We start from the raw sequence: 17,100 nt of genomic DNA, 5'->3' as shown, positions 1-17,100 counted from the left end.
TATGATGCTTGGAGAACTTTCAAAAGTTTACAGAGATATAACCTGAATTGTAATATTGAGTGAAAAAAGGCACAATTCAAAACTGCATGCTTGTGTGTAGTCAGATCCAAGTTTTGAGAAATATTAACATATATATACACTAGAGGCCTGGTGCACGAAATTTGTGTACTGTGGGGGGGCTGTCTTTCAGCCCAGCCTGCGCCCTCTCGCAGTCCGGGACCCCTCGCTCCTTGCCGCCTGGTTGCTCACTGTTCCTTACCTCTCTTGCTCAGCTTGCTGCTCCTTAGCACTGCTGTGCAGGCAGGAGAGGCTCTCACCACCACCACCACTGCGCTCACCTGAAAAACTTAAAGGAAAAATCACTCATCTCCCCCTGCCTGCACAGTCCCCACCCTTCCCCCCTCACCTCAGGGAGATGAGCCTGTCTTCTGGCTGAGCGGTGCTCCCCCTGTGGGAGTGCACTGACCACCAGGGGGAAGCTCTGGCGTTGAGCATCTGCCCCTGGTGGTCAGTGCGCATCATAGCAACCGTTCGTTCTGGTCGTTCCACTGTGACAGTCACTTAGGCGTTTATTATATAGACTAGAGGCCTGGTGCGCGAATTTGTGCATGGGTGGGGTCCCTCTGGGTGGCCTGCAGGGATCGGGCTGAAACCCGCAGTCCAACACTGCCTGTAGCTCTTACCTGCTGCCCCCTTTCATCCCAGCCCCACTGTGCCTGCCGCGGGGCTCGCACCCAATCAGTCCCAATCAGGAGAGGCTCATGCTGCCACAGCAGCACTCGCCAGCCATGAGCCCTGCGTCTGGCGCCCTCCCAAGGGCAGTAGTCTGTGGGATAGGGCTGAAACTGGGTCTCTGTCATCCCCCAAGGGGTCCTGGATTGCGAGAGGGCACAGGCCAGGCTGAGGGACCCCACTGGTACACGATCGGGCTGGGGAGGGACCACGGGAGGGCGCCAGGGCATGTCTGGCTCATCTTACTCAGTCCCGATTGGCTGGACCCCAGCAGCCAGCTAGCCTACTGGTCGGAGCATCTGCCCTCTAGTGATCAGTGCACATCATAGCGACTAGTCGACCAGTCGACTGTTTGCCCCCTGGTGGTCAGTGCATCATAGCGAGCGGTTGAGCAGCCTTAGCATATCATTAGCATATTACACTTTGGTTGTTCAGTTGTTCTGCTTTTCGATCTATTTGCATGTTACCCTTTTATTATATAGGATATATGTTTCTCATACTCGGGAAAATGACAGGCAGAAAATTGCCAAAATTTATTTAGGATGAGTGATTTTTCTTTAAATTTTTCAGGTATCACAAATTTTGTAAAACAAAAAAGGGTAACTTCTATCATCAGGAAAAGTATTATTCAGAGGTAGAGTCCCTTTGGTGGTGAGCAGGTCAGACCTGGTCCTTTCCCTGAAGAGACAGACGCAGCACTTCCTTGCCGTGGGAACTCATGGCGAGCCCTGGCCGGCCTGGACTTGCCTTTCAGACACAGGAGCCTGCGGGCTCTCCGGTTTCATTTTCCTTGGATTTGTTCGGAATGTCGTAAATGTTACGTTTGTACTTATTGTGGCCTCCGTGTGTCAGGAGGGCTGGGGCTGTGCAGGCAGGGGGAGGCGGAGGGCTGGGGGCTGTGCAGGCAGGGGCAGGCGGAGGGCTGGGGGCTGTGCAGGCAGGGGGAGGGGGAGGGCTGGGGGCTGTGCAGGCAGGGGGAGGGGGAGGGCTGGGGGCTGTGCAGGCAGGGGGAGGGGGAGGGCTGGGGGCTGTGCAGGCAGGGGGAGGGGGAGGGCTGGGGGCTGTGCAGGCAGGGGGAGGGGGAGGGCTGGGGGCTGTGCAGGCAGGGGCAGCCAGGACAGCTGCAGCTCTACGCAAAGGGCCTGCCGGCCTGGCCCCCTATCCCGGCGGTAGACATGAACCTCGTTGTACGTGTGTGAAGCGTGGGAGGAAGGAGGCTGGGTTGAAGGAAGCTTTCTGGGTTGGTGATTCCATTATCCTTCCTCTTCAGTTCGGGTGCTGTGAAGCTCTGTGTCTCCTCTCAACCGCCTTCCCGGTCTGCACTTGGAGTCTAGGCTGGCACTGTGGGTAAGTGTTTCTGGGCCCGTGGCGTCCAGTACGCGATACGAGCATCCCCATTGGGGCCCTGTTGTTTCTTTGCTGTGATTCCTTCATCGCCTGGGCCTGTGGGAAACGCCCCACAGGTGCTTGTTCTGTGCTGTTGGTGTTGGGGGCGGGTGGCAGGAGCTGCTGGGCAACACCGAGCTGGCTCCAGTCACGGGCATCAGGCTCGCTCCTCAGCGTGTGGAGGCTCAGCTACAGGAACCCCCTGTGCTGGCAAAAGACTTCCTTTTCTTATCCTCACTGAGGGTTCGTTTTTATTGATTTTAGAGAGAGAGCAGGAAGGGGGGGGAGAGAGAAACATGGACGTGATGGGGTGCCTCCCATACGCACCCGACCAGGGATCGGCCTGCACCTCTTGGTGTTCAGGATGATACACGCTTTGCCCTTCTGGGCCAAGAGACTTCTGGCTGCGCTTCTCCTTAGAATTATCCACTACGCATTGAGCACGTAGGAGCATTTTTTGTGTAAAATCTAATGTGACCCACCGTGAAGTGCAATGGCCGCAGGAGTGGGCGGAGGAATGCTGTGCTGCAGCTGTGGGGTGTCTAGCGTGCGCCCTGCCGGGCTTTCCCAGCAGCGGAGTGAGGGAGCTGCTGTTCGCACGGACGCCCACGTCACGCTGGGAAGTCACCTCACCCATCGTATGTGCCAGCGCATGGCCAGGGAGCTTTGCCCATGCAGGGTACTCTCCCGTCTGGAGTGACCATTTCCTGCAACAAGTACCTTCAAGCAACTGCAGTTTCTAGTCACAGACCCAGCATCTGGCTTCTGCACTTGCACTCAGTGCAGAAGCCAGTGCAAGTGCTAACTCAGAGGTGAAAGAGAGTTAAAAGTTACCAAAATGCTTTTGATCAGCTCGGCTACCTGCTTTCATCTCTCAGATGGTGTTTGCAGAGCTGTGGTTCACAGGAAAGATGCCAGTTAATTGTAAGGTCACTTTTTGAGCTGGTGTGCAAGTGGACAGTGACGGGCCTTCTTGGTTCAGAAGGGAAGCAAGACTGTTTGCTTTAGCCCTGACCACAATGGCTCGGTTGGTTGGGCATCACCCCATGAACTGAAAGGTTGCCAGTTTGGTTCCGTGGCAGGGCATGTGCCTGGGGTGCAGGTTCGCTCTTCGGTAGGGGGTGTGCAGGAGGCAGCTGATGGATGTTTTACTCTCACATTGATATTTCCCTCTCTCTCCCCCTTCCTTGCTCCCTAAAATAATCAATGAAATTTAAAAAGACCGTTTGCTTTAAAATGTTTCTGTAATGTGACCTCGCACACATCTGCCCCCAGAGTGCCCCCTCTGAGCGCCTTGGACGAGTCCAGAAAGAGCTGTACTGTCGGGATGGCCACGGTGATCCTGACCCTGCTCTCGTCCGCGTGGTTCCCATTGGACCTTGCAGCCCATCAGGATGCCTTGATCTTGGCCGGAAACTTGCTTGCAGGTACTGGTTCTGAGTTGAAACAGAGACCTCGGGTCTTTAGCTTTTGATTTCCTTGTGAGGGGCAGGGAGCGAGCACCTGAGGGGAGAGCACTGTGTCGCTGGCAGCGACGGCTGTTCCTGACGTCAGACGTGACCGCGTGCGTAGGTGTCTGCTGGCGGCGTGTGCTGGCGGCAGCTAGTCTGTGTCAGGTATCCCAATGGAGCCCTTTCCCAGTGGAGCCCCTGCGAGAGGCACAGGCAGGCTCCTTTCTCATTTCAGTGTAGGGGCACATGGGCCAGGCACTGTCTCAGCAATTGGGTGGTAAGAAAGTACCATGTGTGGGCTCCGTTCTCACGTCAGATGCAGATCAGGGAGACATGTGGAACTGAAGTGCAGTGGCAGCACAGAGTGGCCGCAATCACTGCCTTTAGGACGGGAAACAAGACTTCTATGGGCTGGCAGGAAAGGGCACATGATGGAGGGCACAGCGTGTACAAAGGCCTGGAGACGTGAAAAATGGTGTGACAGCTGAAGACTGGATGGAGGGACGAAGACTAGGATGGAGAATGTGGCCGGGAGGCGGGGGCCCCCTGAAATCAGTGGTGTGGGGTCCCCAGCGTCCACAGGAGGGCTTGTCCTGCTTGCTGTGGAGGCCATTGAGGAGCTTCGTGAACGGGACCGACAGGTAAATTAGGACGGGTGGGCAAACATAGGTTACTACTAGTAATTAAGACAATAATCTGTATATACATAAAAAGCCAGCGACTGTAACGCCATCATGACCATGATGATCATTAGACCAGAACCACCAAGGCCCCTCGCCGGGCTGGCTCCACCCCCCAGGTAGCGGTTAGGGGCGCCCCTAGGCAACACGATAGGGGGCAAGTTTGATGAGGGAAAGTCAAAGAAATAGAGGGGAAGGTCTTAAGGGTCTGTGGGGTCGGGGTGGTCCATCTGGAGTAGGTGTGGAGTGTGCTGGGAGAGGAAGAGGAAGATCCGATTAGAAAACGGCATCACTGCCGGCCTCAATCCTGAAATGGTGCTGCTGGCCGAGCACCTGCTGAAGCCGCTGCCCTCGGACAAGCAGATCGTGACCGGGCCCTTCCTGGAGGCGGAGTCCCACCTGCCGCCCTTCTTCGATTGCCTCGGGTCCCCAGTGTTTACGCCCATCAAGGCAGACGTAAGTGGTAACATCACGAAAATCAAAGCTGTGTACAACACGCAACCCGGCTGAGTTCCGGACCCTGCAGAACATCCTGGAGGCGCAAAAGGAAATGGATGGAGCAGAGTGGCCCAAAATGGGGGCCACACTGGCGCTGATGTGGCTGAAAAGGGGCCTCCGCTTCACCTAGATCCTCCTGCAGAGCATCTGCGATGAGAGCCACCCCAACCTCATCCGCGTCAACGCCACCAAGGCCTAGGAGATGGCGCTCACGTACCACAGCTGGATCGTGCAGGAGATCTTCCAGGCAGCGCTGTGTGCCGCGCCCTACAAGTCCGACTTCCTGAAAGCGCTGTCCAAGGGCCAGAACGTGAGGGAGGAGGAGAGCCTGGAGAAGGTCCACTGTTCCTGGTCAACTTCACGGCCACCACCGATGTCATCTAGGAGATGTACACCAGGATGAATGCCCAGCTCAGCTACAAGGTGTAGGCGTGCCCCCGGCCAGCACTCCCAGGCACAGACCAGCCAGAATCACTGTGAAGCAGCTGGAGGCCGCCGTGGCCTGCGTCCCCCAGAGCAGCCCAGAGTCTGGCTGGGGTTGCAGGGGACAGCCCTGGTTTCTGAAAAGTCACTTTTGGGGTCTATCCTACCGGAGCAATAAATAACCACCCTCTTCTGCATCACCTTTAATTTCATAGCAGCACAGACCGACTGCCTTCATCTCTGTGCAATAAAATCAGTTAATGTTGCTAGTAAGGCAAGTCCTAGGGCTTTCTGTCCCCGTCCCCCCACGTGGTGCGTGACCCTGGGGGAGCATTGTCATACACCTCATTTTAAAAATGAGGATCTGGTGCAGAGATGTTTCGGGCCATGTAAGGCCCACGAGGAGTCTGATTTGAAATTATACAGGATTGTTTTTAAAGCAGACTGCTGTGTGCTCTCCTGTGGTTGCACAGCCCAGCCTCACAGCGCTGTCAGCATACACCCTGCTCTTCCTACTGTCTTTTTCCCGACAGTTTTTTATAGTTGAAAACAACCAGCAAACCTTTGGTGACCTTGACCAAGGGGACTGTATTTTGAAGCTGTCAGGTATGAGGAACGGACCCAGACGACTGAGCTGGCTTCTTCTGCATAAGTGTTTCCTTCAGGGACAGCCGACCCCACCTGAGAAACTACCCATCATGTGTGTTCTCCCAGGAGGGAGGCCGTGAGCCTCCCGATGCCGAGACCCAAAGAAACACCTCGCTACCGTAACTCCCTCCTGGCACTAACAAGAGCTGTATTTTGAAAGTGTTGGGGTGATAGAGGGACCCCCCAAAGAATTCATGTGTGTTAAAAACCCAATGAGGAATAACTGGTGATTTTTATGCAAACACTAAATAAGTCTTAGTAAATAAACCTCTATTTTGGAATCACAAACACATACACAAACTTTGGAACTAGTGAAGGCCGTTTGTACCAACTGCTGAGCGCTCAGAACTAGAGTTGAATTGGGATAGAAATCCTGCTAGTAGCCCCTGATGCTTGAAATCTGAGTGCTCTACTTTTAGGCTTTACAGTTCAAGTGTTTGGGGCCTGCCTATTAAAGCATGCCTGGTTGGAAAGTGTTTGTGTAGAAGCCTTAAGTATTAAGAATTTGCTGTGTTTACCATGCTTAGCTCTCTGTAAGGAATATGGAATCATGTTAAACGCCTCATGTTCTCAAGAAGCTTGAATTTTAAAATAAGAAGAAATATAAATATTAAAAATAAAAAAGAAGAAGCTTGAGTTTTAGGGGCAAAATCAGGCAGGCAGGCAAGCAGTTAAGAGCCAGCAGTCCCAGATTGTGAGAGGGATGTCCATGGGATCAGGCCTAAACCGGCAGTCGGACATTACCCAAAAGGTCCCGGATTGCGAGAGGGTGCCGGCTGGGCTGAGGGACCCCCCCCTCCCCCCCCCGCTCCCGTGCACAAATTTTGTGCACCGGGCCTCTAGTTAGTAATAATACAAGAATATGCTCTGTTCAGAAGTAGGTTTACAGAACAGAGAACCCAGAAATCGACCCAAGCCATTATGCTCAATTAATATTTGACAAAGGGGGCAAGAGCATACAGTGGAGTCAAGACAGTCTCTTCAATAAATGGTGTTGGGAAAATTGGACAGATACATGCAAAGAAATGAAACTATGCTATTAACTTATACCATACACAAAAATAAACTCAAAATGGTTAAGAGACTTAAATGTAAGACAGGAAACCATAAAAATCTTAGACGAATCCATAGGCAGCAAAATATCAGACATATATTGTAGCATCTTTACCTATATATCTCCTAGGACAATGGAAACTAAGGAGAAAATAAGTAAATAGGACTACATCAAAATAAAAAGCTTCTGCACAGCAAAAGAAACCATCAACAAAACAACAAGAAAACCCACTGCGTGGGGGAACACCTTTGCCAGTGTTATCTGCAATAAGGGTTTAATCTCCAAAATTTATAGGGCACTCATACAACTTAACAAAAGGAAGATAAAACAATTCAATCAAAAATGGGCAAAGGACTTAGTAAATAGACACTTTTTGAAAGAGGACATTGAGAAGGGCAAGAGACATGAAAACATGCTTAAGTCACTAATCATCTGAGAGATGCAAATCAAAACGACAATGAGGTACCATCTCACACCTGTCAGAATGGCTATCATCAACAAACGACAAGTGCTGGAGAGGATGTGGAGAAAAAGGAACCCTCGTGCACTGCTGGTGGAATGCAGACTGGTGCAGCCACTGTGGAGAACAGCCTGGCATTTCCTCAAAAAACTAAAAATGGGACTCCCATTTGACCCAGTAGTCCCACTTCTAGGACTATATCCCAAGAAACCAGAAACACCAATCAGAAAGGACATATGCACCCATATGCTCATAGCAGCACAATTCACCATAGCTAAGATCTGGAAACAGCCTAAGTGCCCATTGCAGATGAGTGGATTAGAAAACTGGTACATCTGCACAATGGAATACTGCGCTGCAGTAACAAAGAAGGAACTCTTACCATGCACAACAGCATGGATGGAACTGGAGAGCATTATGTTAAGTGAAATAAGCCAGTCAGAATAAATACCACATGATCTCACTCATTTGTGGAATATAATGAACAACATAGACTGATGGACAAAACTAGAGACAGAGAAGCATCTCAGAGAGAAGGCAGGAGAGGTAAGGGGGGTGGGTAAGCGATCAACCAAAGGACTTGTATGCATGCATATAAGCATAACCCGTGGGCACAGACAGTGAGGGCATGTGTTAGGGGGTGGGAGTAGCCAGGGGGAGGCTAATGGGGGGGGGGGGGACATGTAATACTTTCAACAGTAAGGAATTTAAATTATAAAAAATATGACCAAAAAAAGTAGGTTTACAGTTGTGAGTTTGCAAATCACAGTGTATTCTTGTGTTGTTATTGATTAATTGCTGTATTAATTGTTAGTAGGAGCAGTACTAACCTCCCTGGCCCTCCTGTCGTTTAGAAGGATCACTCGCGGCCTGACTGGCTGGAGGAGGGGGAACCTGGGAGGTTCAGGTTGTCGTTAGGGGGGGAGCGAGCCCAGCACCACGTGCTGCGCAGGAGCAGGCGGCGGGAGCGTGCAGGCGCCGAGGCAGGCGGGGCCGCCCCTCGGGTGACTGCCACTCTGGGTGGGAGTGTGATGGTGACCGGCATGGAAATTGGGAGCATGTTCTGGGGGAAATGCCAGTTTCCTGGTGATTTGAGGTATCAGTGACTGTCAGGTGGAGGTGTGCGTGTGGATGGGTCTGACTGCCACGGGTTTCCTAAGGGCTCTCTTTCCCGCACGCCGCGGGGTTGGAGGTAACACCTGTGCCTTATCACAGCCAGTGCCCCCCGATCTCTGAGAAGCTCATGGGCCACTGAGGAAGAGGCCACCCCGGCAGCCGCCAAGCAGGAGGAGGCGTGGCCAGCGCTGGGGGACCGGAGCCTGGTGCCCATGGTGGAGCAGCTCTTCTCCCACCTGCTGAAGGTGATCAACATCTGCGCCCACGTGCTGGACGAGGTGGCGCCTGGACCCGCGGGGAAGGTAACCTCGTGCCCGGGCCCGGGCCCGTGACATACCGTCGACTAGGCGTCAGTCATGCCTGTGCGTGCTCAGCCGTCTGTCCCGTACTCTGCTTTAGAACAAGATTGCTCATGTTGTGACTCAGAATTTCATACAAAATGCCATGATCCAGTGCGTAGCCCTCTGGCCTCGTCCTCAAGTACCGTTGCCTCCGAGGGCAAAGCTAGCTGTAGCGGGCGTTCCACGTTAGCAAGAAAGCCAGGCTTGAGGTGCTGGCACGTCCCGTCTGCTCTCTCCTGACGTGTCGGCAAACACTGGTTTTCTGTGAAGCAGTCAGTACAGTCACCTCCAGACCCACGCCGGCTCTTCCCACGTGGGTCCCGGCAGAGCACACTCCCCTCTGCGCCTCTGCCCCTCCTGCTGTCTCCATCTCGAGCAGACCCGTCTGCCTTCAGGCTCTCCTCACTGCCGACCTCCCTGCAGCCTGTCTGCTGCTCCCTGCTCCGCACGGCCTGACACTGGCCTCTCTGAGGGCGCTGCCTGGCCTCTGTCACCACCACACCCATACTTAGCCGCAGGTCTGATTGGTGCCACGCGTTCCCCAGCAGCCCCTCCTGCCAGGTCAGTCTTGGAACCTTGTGGGTGCTTCCCCGTCCTGTGTCCCCCCGCCCCCCGCCTCAGTTCCTGTCCTGGCACGTTCTCTCCTGGCTTCCGATTGGCTCTTGCTTCCCTGACTCTTCTGTTCCGGGCGTGTTCCAGGTGTGGTCTTCGCCCACCATGAATGCTTTCTGGGATCTGCCCTGTATCATGCTCTGTAACCATGGAAACGTGCCACATCTGTGCCAGCCAGGAGAGTGGCCCGCACCACCTGTGGCTACTGCGCCCTTGACATGCAGCCACTGTGACCAAGAAACAGAACTTCTTTTTTTCAAGTACAGTTGACGTTCACTCTCAGTTCCAGGTGTAAATTACAGCGGTTGCACATTTCTATAATTTATGACGTGATCCTCCTGATAACTCTGTCCCCACCTGGCACCAAGCATAGTTACTGCAGTGTCATTGCCTGTATTCCCTCGGCGGAACCTCACGTCCCCAGACAGCCTGTATCTACCAAACTGTACTTAGCCCCTCCCCTTGCCCACCTGGTCCCCCAGGCGCCCTCCCCTCTGGCAGCCATCACTTTGTCCTCTGTATCTTTGAGTTCACTTATTTTGTGTTTTAGATTCCACATATAAGTGGAATATACGGTGTTTGTCTTTGTCTGTCTGACTTATTTCACCCAGCATCATAGCCTCTAGATTCATCCGTGTCGCTGCAGACGGTAAGACTTCATTCTCCTTAGTAGCTGGGTAGGGTTCCATTGTGTGCACGTACCACGGCTTGTGTCCGCTCATCGGCAGGTGGGCACTGGGCCTGTGTCCGTGTCTTGGCTGCCGTAAATAACCGCGGTGCACACGGGGGCATGTATCCTTTCCAGTGGTGTTGGCGTTTCCGTGGCGGTGTCCCGGGAGTGGAATTGCTGGGTCGGATGGTAGCTCCGTTTTTGATGTTTTCCAATTTGCATTCCCATCGGCAGTGCACAGGGTACTGACTTCTGATGCCAGTCGTTGCGTTTGCACTTCAGTAGCCACATGTAGACAGCGCTCTCGTGTGGGCAGGTGGAGCAGGCAGCAGCTATGCATCAGAGGCCCGAGGCCCGGGGCCAGCCCCTTGTGGCCCGCTGCCTCTCGGCGCTTCTGCCTGGCGCTTCACGGCCAGCCCAGACCGGAGCTGCGCGCCCACCGCCTGTGCCGGCCCGCGCCTCTCACTTCGTGTGTGATTTTCAATGTTTCTGTTGGTGTCAGGGAGGATGGGAGAGGGAGAGAGAGAAACATCAATGATGAGAGAGAATCATTGGTAGGCTGCCTCCTGCACGCCCCCAACTGAGGATCAACCCTGCAACCCGGGCCTGTGCCCCGACTGGAAATTGAGCAGTGACCCCCTGGCTCATAGGTTGATGCTCAACCACTGAGCTGACTGAGCCACGCCGGCCGGGCTCACTGTGTGTTTTGTAAAGTTGGACACGTGGGAGTCATTGCAACTCTTGATTCTCCCCCCAAGTCCTTGGTTTTCCCTACTAAGTATCTCGCAGGAAACTGTTTACATGCATGTACGTATACGTGTGCACATACCTATACACACACACAAGTGCACATGCACAGGCACACACGCAGGAACACAGACTGTTCCCCCTGTGCACTGCCACTGCTCCGGCCAGACGGGCAGAGCATCTCATCGGAGGCTGAAGCAGCCTCAGTGTTTTATTTATTTATTTATTTATTATTATTTTAAAAAATATTTTATTGATTTTTTTACAGAGAGGAAGGGAGAGGGATAGAGAGTTAGAAACAGCGATCAGCTGCCTCCTGCACACCTCCCACTGGGGATGTGCCCGCAACCCAGGTACATGCCCTTGACCGGAATCGAACCCGGGACCCTTCAGTCCGCAGGCCGACGCTCTATCCACTGAGCCAAACCGGTCAGGGCAGCCTCAGTGTTTAGAGCAGCATGTTGAAGTGATGCAGTCGGCGTCATCCACGCCCCTGCCCTTGCCCTGCAGTGTGCGGGTCACTCTTTCAGTGCCACAGTCGCTTGGCCGCCACTGCAGTCAGTTTTAGAGCCCAGAAAGGAACGCTGTGCCCTTAGCCGTCACCCTCCAACCCTCCGTGCCCCCGGCTCCCGGCAACCCCAGGCCTTTCCATTTCAGTAGGGAGGTGCCTGTTGCGACATGTAAATGGAGTCACGCCGGTGTCTTGCGTGCCTGGCCCCTCCCCTTAGCGTGTTCCCAGGGCAGTCGTCTGTGCTGCTCTCCAGCCCTCCCCTGCCTCAGCCCTCCCCTGCCTCAGCCCTCCCACTGCCTCAGCCCTCCACTGCCTCAGCCCTCCCACTGCCTCAGCCCTCCACTGCCTCAGCCCTCCCCTGCCTCAGCCCTCCCACTGCCTCAGCCCTCCCCTGCCTCAGCCCTCCCCTGCCTCAGCCCTCCCCTGCCTCAGCCCTCCCACTGCCTCAGCCCTCCCCTGCCTCAGCCCTCCCCTGCCTCAGCCCTCCCCTGCCTCAGCCCTCCCCTGCCTCACCCCTCCCCTGCCTCAGCCCTCCCCTGCCTCAGCCCTCCCCTGCCTCAGCCCTCCCCTGCCTCACCCCTCCCCTGCCTCAGCCCTCCCCTGCCTCAGCCCTCCCCTGCCTCACCCCTCCCCTGCCTCAGCCCTCCCCTGCCTCAGCCCTCCCCTGCCTCAGCCCTCCCCCTGCCTCACCCCTCCCCTGCCTCAGCCCTCCCCTGCCTCAGCCCTCCCCTGCCTCAGCCCTCCCCTGCCTCACCCCTCCCCTGCCTCAGCCCTCCCCTGCCTCAGCCCTCCCCTGCCTCAGCCCTCCCCTGCCTCACCCCTCCCCTGCCTCAGCCCTCCCCCTGCCTCAGCCCTCCCCCTGCCTCAGCCCTCCCCCTGCCTCACCCCTCCCCTGCCTCAGCCCTCCCCTGCCTCAGCCCTCCCCTGCCCGCAGCCGTCACGTCCGCTCTGCGGGCCTCACGCGGACGTGCACGGTGAGTTCTCGGAGATCCCGCGCGAGGGCCCAGCTGGGGCCTGGGGCCCGGGCTCGGTCGCCATCCTCGCTGCCCCTGTGGGCCGCCCCCTGCAGCCTGGGAGCCGGCGCCTCCGCAGTCTGTGGGCCACCAGCTCTGTGCCCTCAGCTGTGCCCTCCACTCGGTCACCCCCCGCGAGCCGGCTCCCTCGCCTGGAAGGTGGCGTTTAAGACGTGGCTCCCGGCGGATGCTCTGGCGCTGCTCTGGGCGGGGTCCTGCCGGGCGCCAGGGCCCTCCGACCCACATTCCCACACGCCCGTCAGGAAGGACTGTCCACACCCACCGCGTGGGGTGAGGGGTTGGGTGATGGACGTGGTTATGCGGTTTCTGCGGTTTCTGAGCTCTGAATGTGGATCCGCAGAGAAGATGAACTCTGTGGGTGGATGCTTTTCAATAAATGGAAAACCACAGGCTAGGGCAGTGATGGCGAACCTTTTAGCTCGGCGTGTCAGCATTTTGAAAAACCCTAACTTCACTCTGGTGCCGTGTCACATAGACATTTTTTGATATTTGCAACCATAGTAAAACAAAGACGTATATTTTTGATATTTATTTTATATATTTAAATGCCATTGAACAAAGAAAAATCAACCAAAAAAATGAGTTCACGTGTCACCTCTGACACGCGTGTCATAGGTTCGCCATCACTGGGCTATAGACTGCAGTTTCTGTGCGGTTTACTCCCAGGTTCTTGCTCTCTGTTCCAGGCAGCCTTGCCGTCCCTGACAAGCGCCCCTGCTCTCAGCCCCATTCGGCGGAAGGGCAAGGAGAAGGAGCCGAGCGAGCAGGCGTCCGTGCCGCTGAGCCCCAAGAAAAGCAGCGACGCCAGTCCCGGTAGGAGGCACTCGGTGGGGGAGGGGGTGTGGGGTGTGTGCCCTAGATGTTTAGGGCCTATGCTTACACGTGTCAAGATAATGGAATAATTTGGTACTTTTTGGAAATAAAATACACAGCAGTGAAGCCAGAGGAATGGTTTCCCAGGTGCGGTTCCAGATACTAACATGAACTCGTGTGTCCAGACCACATGGGTCCTAAGCATCTCTGCGTGTCTAGCTCATGTGCGGTCACAGCAGCCTGCGGCCGCCTCCACCCTGCCCACCCGGCTCACTGCGGAGCGGGCGGGATCCTGGTCGGCGAGGGAGGCGGTGCAGTGTCGGGAGCAGAGGCGATTCCCAGAGGGTCGTTCTGACCTGGGAAATGAGAAATCACAGTGGGGAGCGCCCCGCAGGAGAGAAAGGGGAGTCACCTGAGCGAGAGGAACCTGGGCCGTCACCCCGGCGCGTCTCAGAGCTCAGTGCTCCGCAGCCCGCGGTCCGTGCCCGAGGGGGCCAGTCCCACCCTCCGCTCACTCTGCTGGGAGAGCCGGCGTGTGAGCTCGCGGAGCTGGCGTCTGGGGGGGACCGACCGCAGCCCGCGGGCCGCAGGGCTTCGGGGCTGACTGCCGCCTGCCGAGGAGACTGGCAGAGGGTCCCCTCAGAGTCTGAACAGCTTTGGGGGGTGCAGCGTGCAGATAGTGACGCCGCCTCCGTGAGAGGTGGGTTGTCAGGGCACGTCCCACATCCCTGTGTGAGGGCTGAGAGGGCCGGGACCTACCTGGCCGGGACTGTCCTGGCTGCAGCCGCGGGCTCCGAGCGCGTGCGATTGGCTGCAGGGGGTAGTCGTGCTGCTGGCCTGTGGATTGGCAGCCGGGGGACAGGCGGGCAGGCGAGCCAGCGTCACTGCTCTTCGTGTCTGTCTTCCTGTATTTCCGGGAGGCGCTCCGATTCCACTGCCGTTCGCCAGCCAGTTCCTCATGACTGTTCACTGCAGTCAGAACAGAGTTTGCATTTTATCCCACGAGCGTGCTTCTAGAGCGCTGTTGCAGCACCTGCCTCAGCCTCAGCCTCAGCCTCAGCGGGGCTCGCTTTCCATCTCAATGTGTGTGTGTGTGTGTGTGTTACAGCCTCTCGACAGTCAGATGCCACAGGGCCCGTCACAGCCAATAAACCCTCGTCGCTGGGGAGCTTCTACCACCTTCCTTCCTACCTCAGGCTGCACGACGTCCTGAAGGCCACACACGCCAACTACAAGGTACGCGGCTCTGCACCTGCGCCTGCCCAGTGCCTCCTGGGCGCTCTCTCTCTTCTTGCAGGATTATTTTTTAGGTAAATGGAAAACCATCTCAGTGTTACTGAGACACAGTTTATCTGTAACATAACATTTTTTAAAAATACGTTTTTGTTGACTTTTTTTTAGAGAGAGAGGAAGGAAGAGGGATAGCTATAAACATCCATGAGAGAGAAACATCACTGATCGGCTGCCTCCTGCACGTCCCCTACTGGGGATCGAGCCCACAACCCAGGCATGTTGCCTGACTGGGTATCAAACCGTGACCTCCTGGTCCTGGGTCGACGCTCAACCACTAGCCACACCGGGTTGGTAGCTGTGTGCATACCTGGGCATGTGAGTGACAGTGTTCTCAGGTTGGCGCGGCCTCTCGTGGTAGCTTCCAGCCCAGGGTCTTCACGTTCTCACCCCCGTGACCCTGCCCCATTGCCTGCTGGGATGGACTGCTTCCCACCCTCTCCCCGACGGAGCTGCATGGACCCTCTCGCTCTGGGTGCTCACACACCTGGCGGTTCCCTCCTGGCGGGTGGACGACACCCTCAGGGTGACAGGAGAGTGGTCACTGTCGTTCCCACTACGTCTTTGTCCCGTGTGTCCCTGACCTGGTTCCTCTCTCACGGGGGCCGTCAGTTCGTCCCACTGAGCTGCTTTCTGTTCACCGCGCACGTTTGAGGGTTGGGCAAGGTCCTGTTTCCACACCCATTTCTTCCCTTTGGCCTTGTTCTTGCCCATCGTACCTTGGGGCCTGACCATTCCTTCGGTTTTTAAATGGGGGACCGACTGCTGCATCGTTTAATTCGGCCGAGGCCTTTAGAGCCTGAATTCAGTGCCTCCTAAGACTAACTTCACGTGTGTTGTTGCCAGGCTGAACGGTGGGTGGGTCTAAACTCGATGAGTCCCCCAGGGATGATAGTTCATGGAACAGGGCGTGCACGTTATGGTTTGGAATGCTGCTTGTCAGACACTGGTTATGAGCGATGGTTCCCATCTTTCCCGTTTTGACAGGTCAGGAGTCGTTTCTGTCTGTAGAGTTAGTATAAATAGGAAGATGCCTTTGAAAGAAACAGGTTTCTTACAGATACTGGAAGAGCGATTGCCTTTCCCTGCCAGACAGACAGACAGGCAGGACCCCCACTGGCGTGCGCGGGGCTACTTGGTGTGCGCCGCCCCTGCTGCAGACACCCCGACGTGATGGTGCAGTGATCGTTTCTCCCTTCCCCCAAGGTCACCCTGGACCTTCAGAACAGCACGGAGAAGTTCGGGGGCTTTCTGCGCTCGGCCTTGGACGTGCTCTCTCAGATCCTAGAGCTGGCCACGCTGCAGGACATCGGGAAGGTGCAATGTCTTTTCTTCTCGCTGAGCCGCAGCTGCCACACCGCCGGCCCCTGGGCCGAGTGCCTGGGGTGGCCAGTGTGGGCCTGGCACCTGGGGCGGCAGCGGCAGCCGGGGAGGCTTTGTCACAGCACCTGGCTCTGAGCTGTGCTGGCCCCTGGCTGGTGGGGCTTCACAGGAGCCCATCTCAGTTATTCACTGTCTGTCGGCTTTGGCCCACTGTAGTCTAGAAGTAGATGGGTTTAACACTGCGCTGGCCCCAGCCTTCATTTTCTCACTTGACCTTCGCAAGTGGGAAGGGCACACGCAGACCCAGGAGGCACACGGCCGCCCGGGCGCCTCAGGAGCAGCGGAGCCGCAGGAGGACTTGGTTCCAAGTCCAGTGCCCCCCCCCCCCCGCCCCCCATTCTCTAAGGAAACGTTCAGACACGGAGGAGAGTTAGAGAGCGTGTGGTGCCCGCCCGCTGCAGACGGTGTGCTGTGGGGGCCACGTCTTATTTTGAGCCTGAGTTCCAGGTGCCGGGCCAGGGAACATGCGGCCCTTCGGGGAAGCACCGGCTCTAACCGAGTTCACCAAACCTTTTCTCCACGTCCGTAGTCACCGGTCTTCACCGTCACACAGCCACCCTGCTGCTTCCCGTCATGCCTGTGCCTTTGCCCGTGTGTGCGTGCGGCCCTTGTTTCTAGTGGCAGGCACCTCTTTGTTCTGGTCTGGGGGTGCTCAGCGATCGCCCTTCAGAGTGAAACCTGCCAGAGGTGGGGCGTCCCATTCCGGGAGACCTGCCTGGCGCCCTGTCTACGATGGCCCCTCTCCACACCCTCTCCTCCTCCCTGTTCCCCCCTCCCCGGCCGCAGCTCCTGCAGACACTGTCACTCCTGTGGCCTCTTGGTCTTCGGTGCCTGCAGTGGGGCCTGGGCGGTGGTGGCTGCCAGCGGGCGCGGGGTCAGTGAGTGGCGGGCGTTGTAGCTGGGAGCCAGCGCCCCCAGCCTCCTGCAGCGCCCGCTTCCCCCGCAGTGCGTGGAGGAGGTCCTGGGCTACCTGAAGTCCTGCTTCAGCCGGGAGCCCACGATGGCCACGGTCTGCGTCCAGCAGGTGAGGAGGGCTCTTTTCTCAGCCTCCGTCCAGGCTCAATGCGGCGCTGCTGCCACAGGAGGTGGCGCTGCTGGTCACGGGTGGGGGCGGGGGGCAGAGGGTCGGTGAAGCTCTGCTGACCCTCCTGCGCAGCCACGTCCCCCGGTCTCATTCACAACTCGAGGCCACAGGGCTGTTGGTGAAGGTGACGGCAGCACCTCACGGTGTGAAAGGGGTTCTCAGCGGGA

General features: G+C 56.5%; 1 protein-coding gene and 1 pseudogene across 2 annotated transcripts in view; both read left to right on the top strand.

Moving 5' to 3' along the window:
• Positions 1–17,100, top strand: part of HTT (huntingtin) — a 99,617-nt gene that overhangs the window by 45,427 nt on the left and 37,090 nt on the right. Inside the window, exons 24-30 of the mRNA XM_081092472.1 lie at positions 2,003–2,079; positions 3,394–3,545; positions 8,548–8,750; positions 13,050–13,176; positions 14,285–14,412; positions 15,673–15,783; positions 16,796–16,873. Of these exons, the coding sequence (XP_080948598.1) occupies positions 2,003–2,079; positions 3,394–3,545; positions 8,548–8,750; positions 13,050–13,176; positions 14,285–14,412; positions 15,673–15,783; positions 16,796–16,873 (876 nt within the window). The remainder of the gene's footprint in view (positions 1–2,002; positions 2,080–3,393; positions 3,546–8,547; positions 8,751–13,049; positions 13,177–14,284; positions 14,413–15,672; positions 15,784–16,795; positions 16,874–17,100) is intronic.
• Positions 4,562–5,176, top strand: LOC308520025 (glycolipid transfer protein-like; annotated as a pseudogene). Its single transcript has one exon. The product of its transcript is annotated as a glycolipid transfer protein-like (transcript).

This window comes from Myotis nattereri (genome assembly GCF_964212035.1).
Source record: "Myotis nattereri genome assembly, chromosome: 1".
Classification (NCBI taxonomy): domain Eukaryota; kingdom Metazoa; phylum Chordata; class Mammalia; order Chiroptera; family Vespertilionidae; genus Myotis; species Myotis nattereri.
Note: the sequence above shows the minus strand (reverse complement) of the source record. Positions and strands in the feature narration are given on the sequence as shown.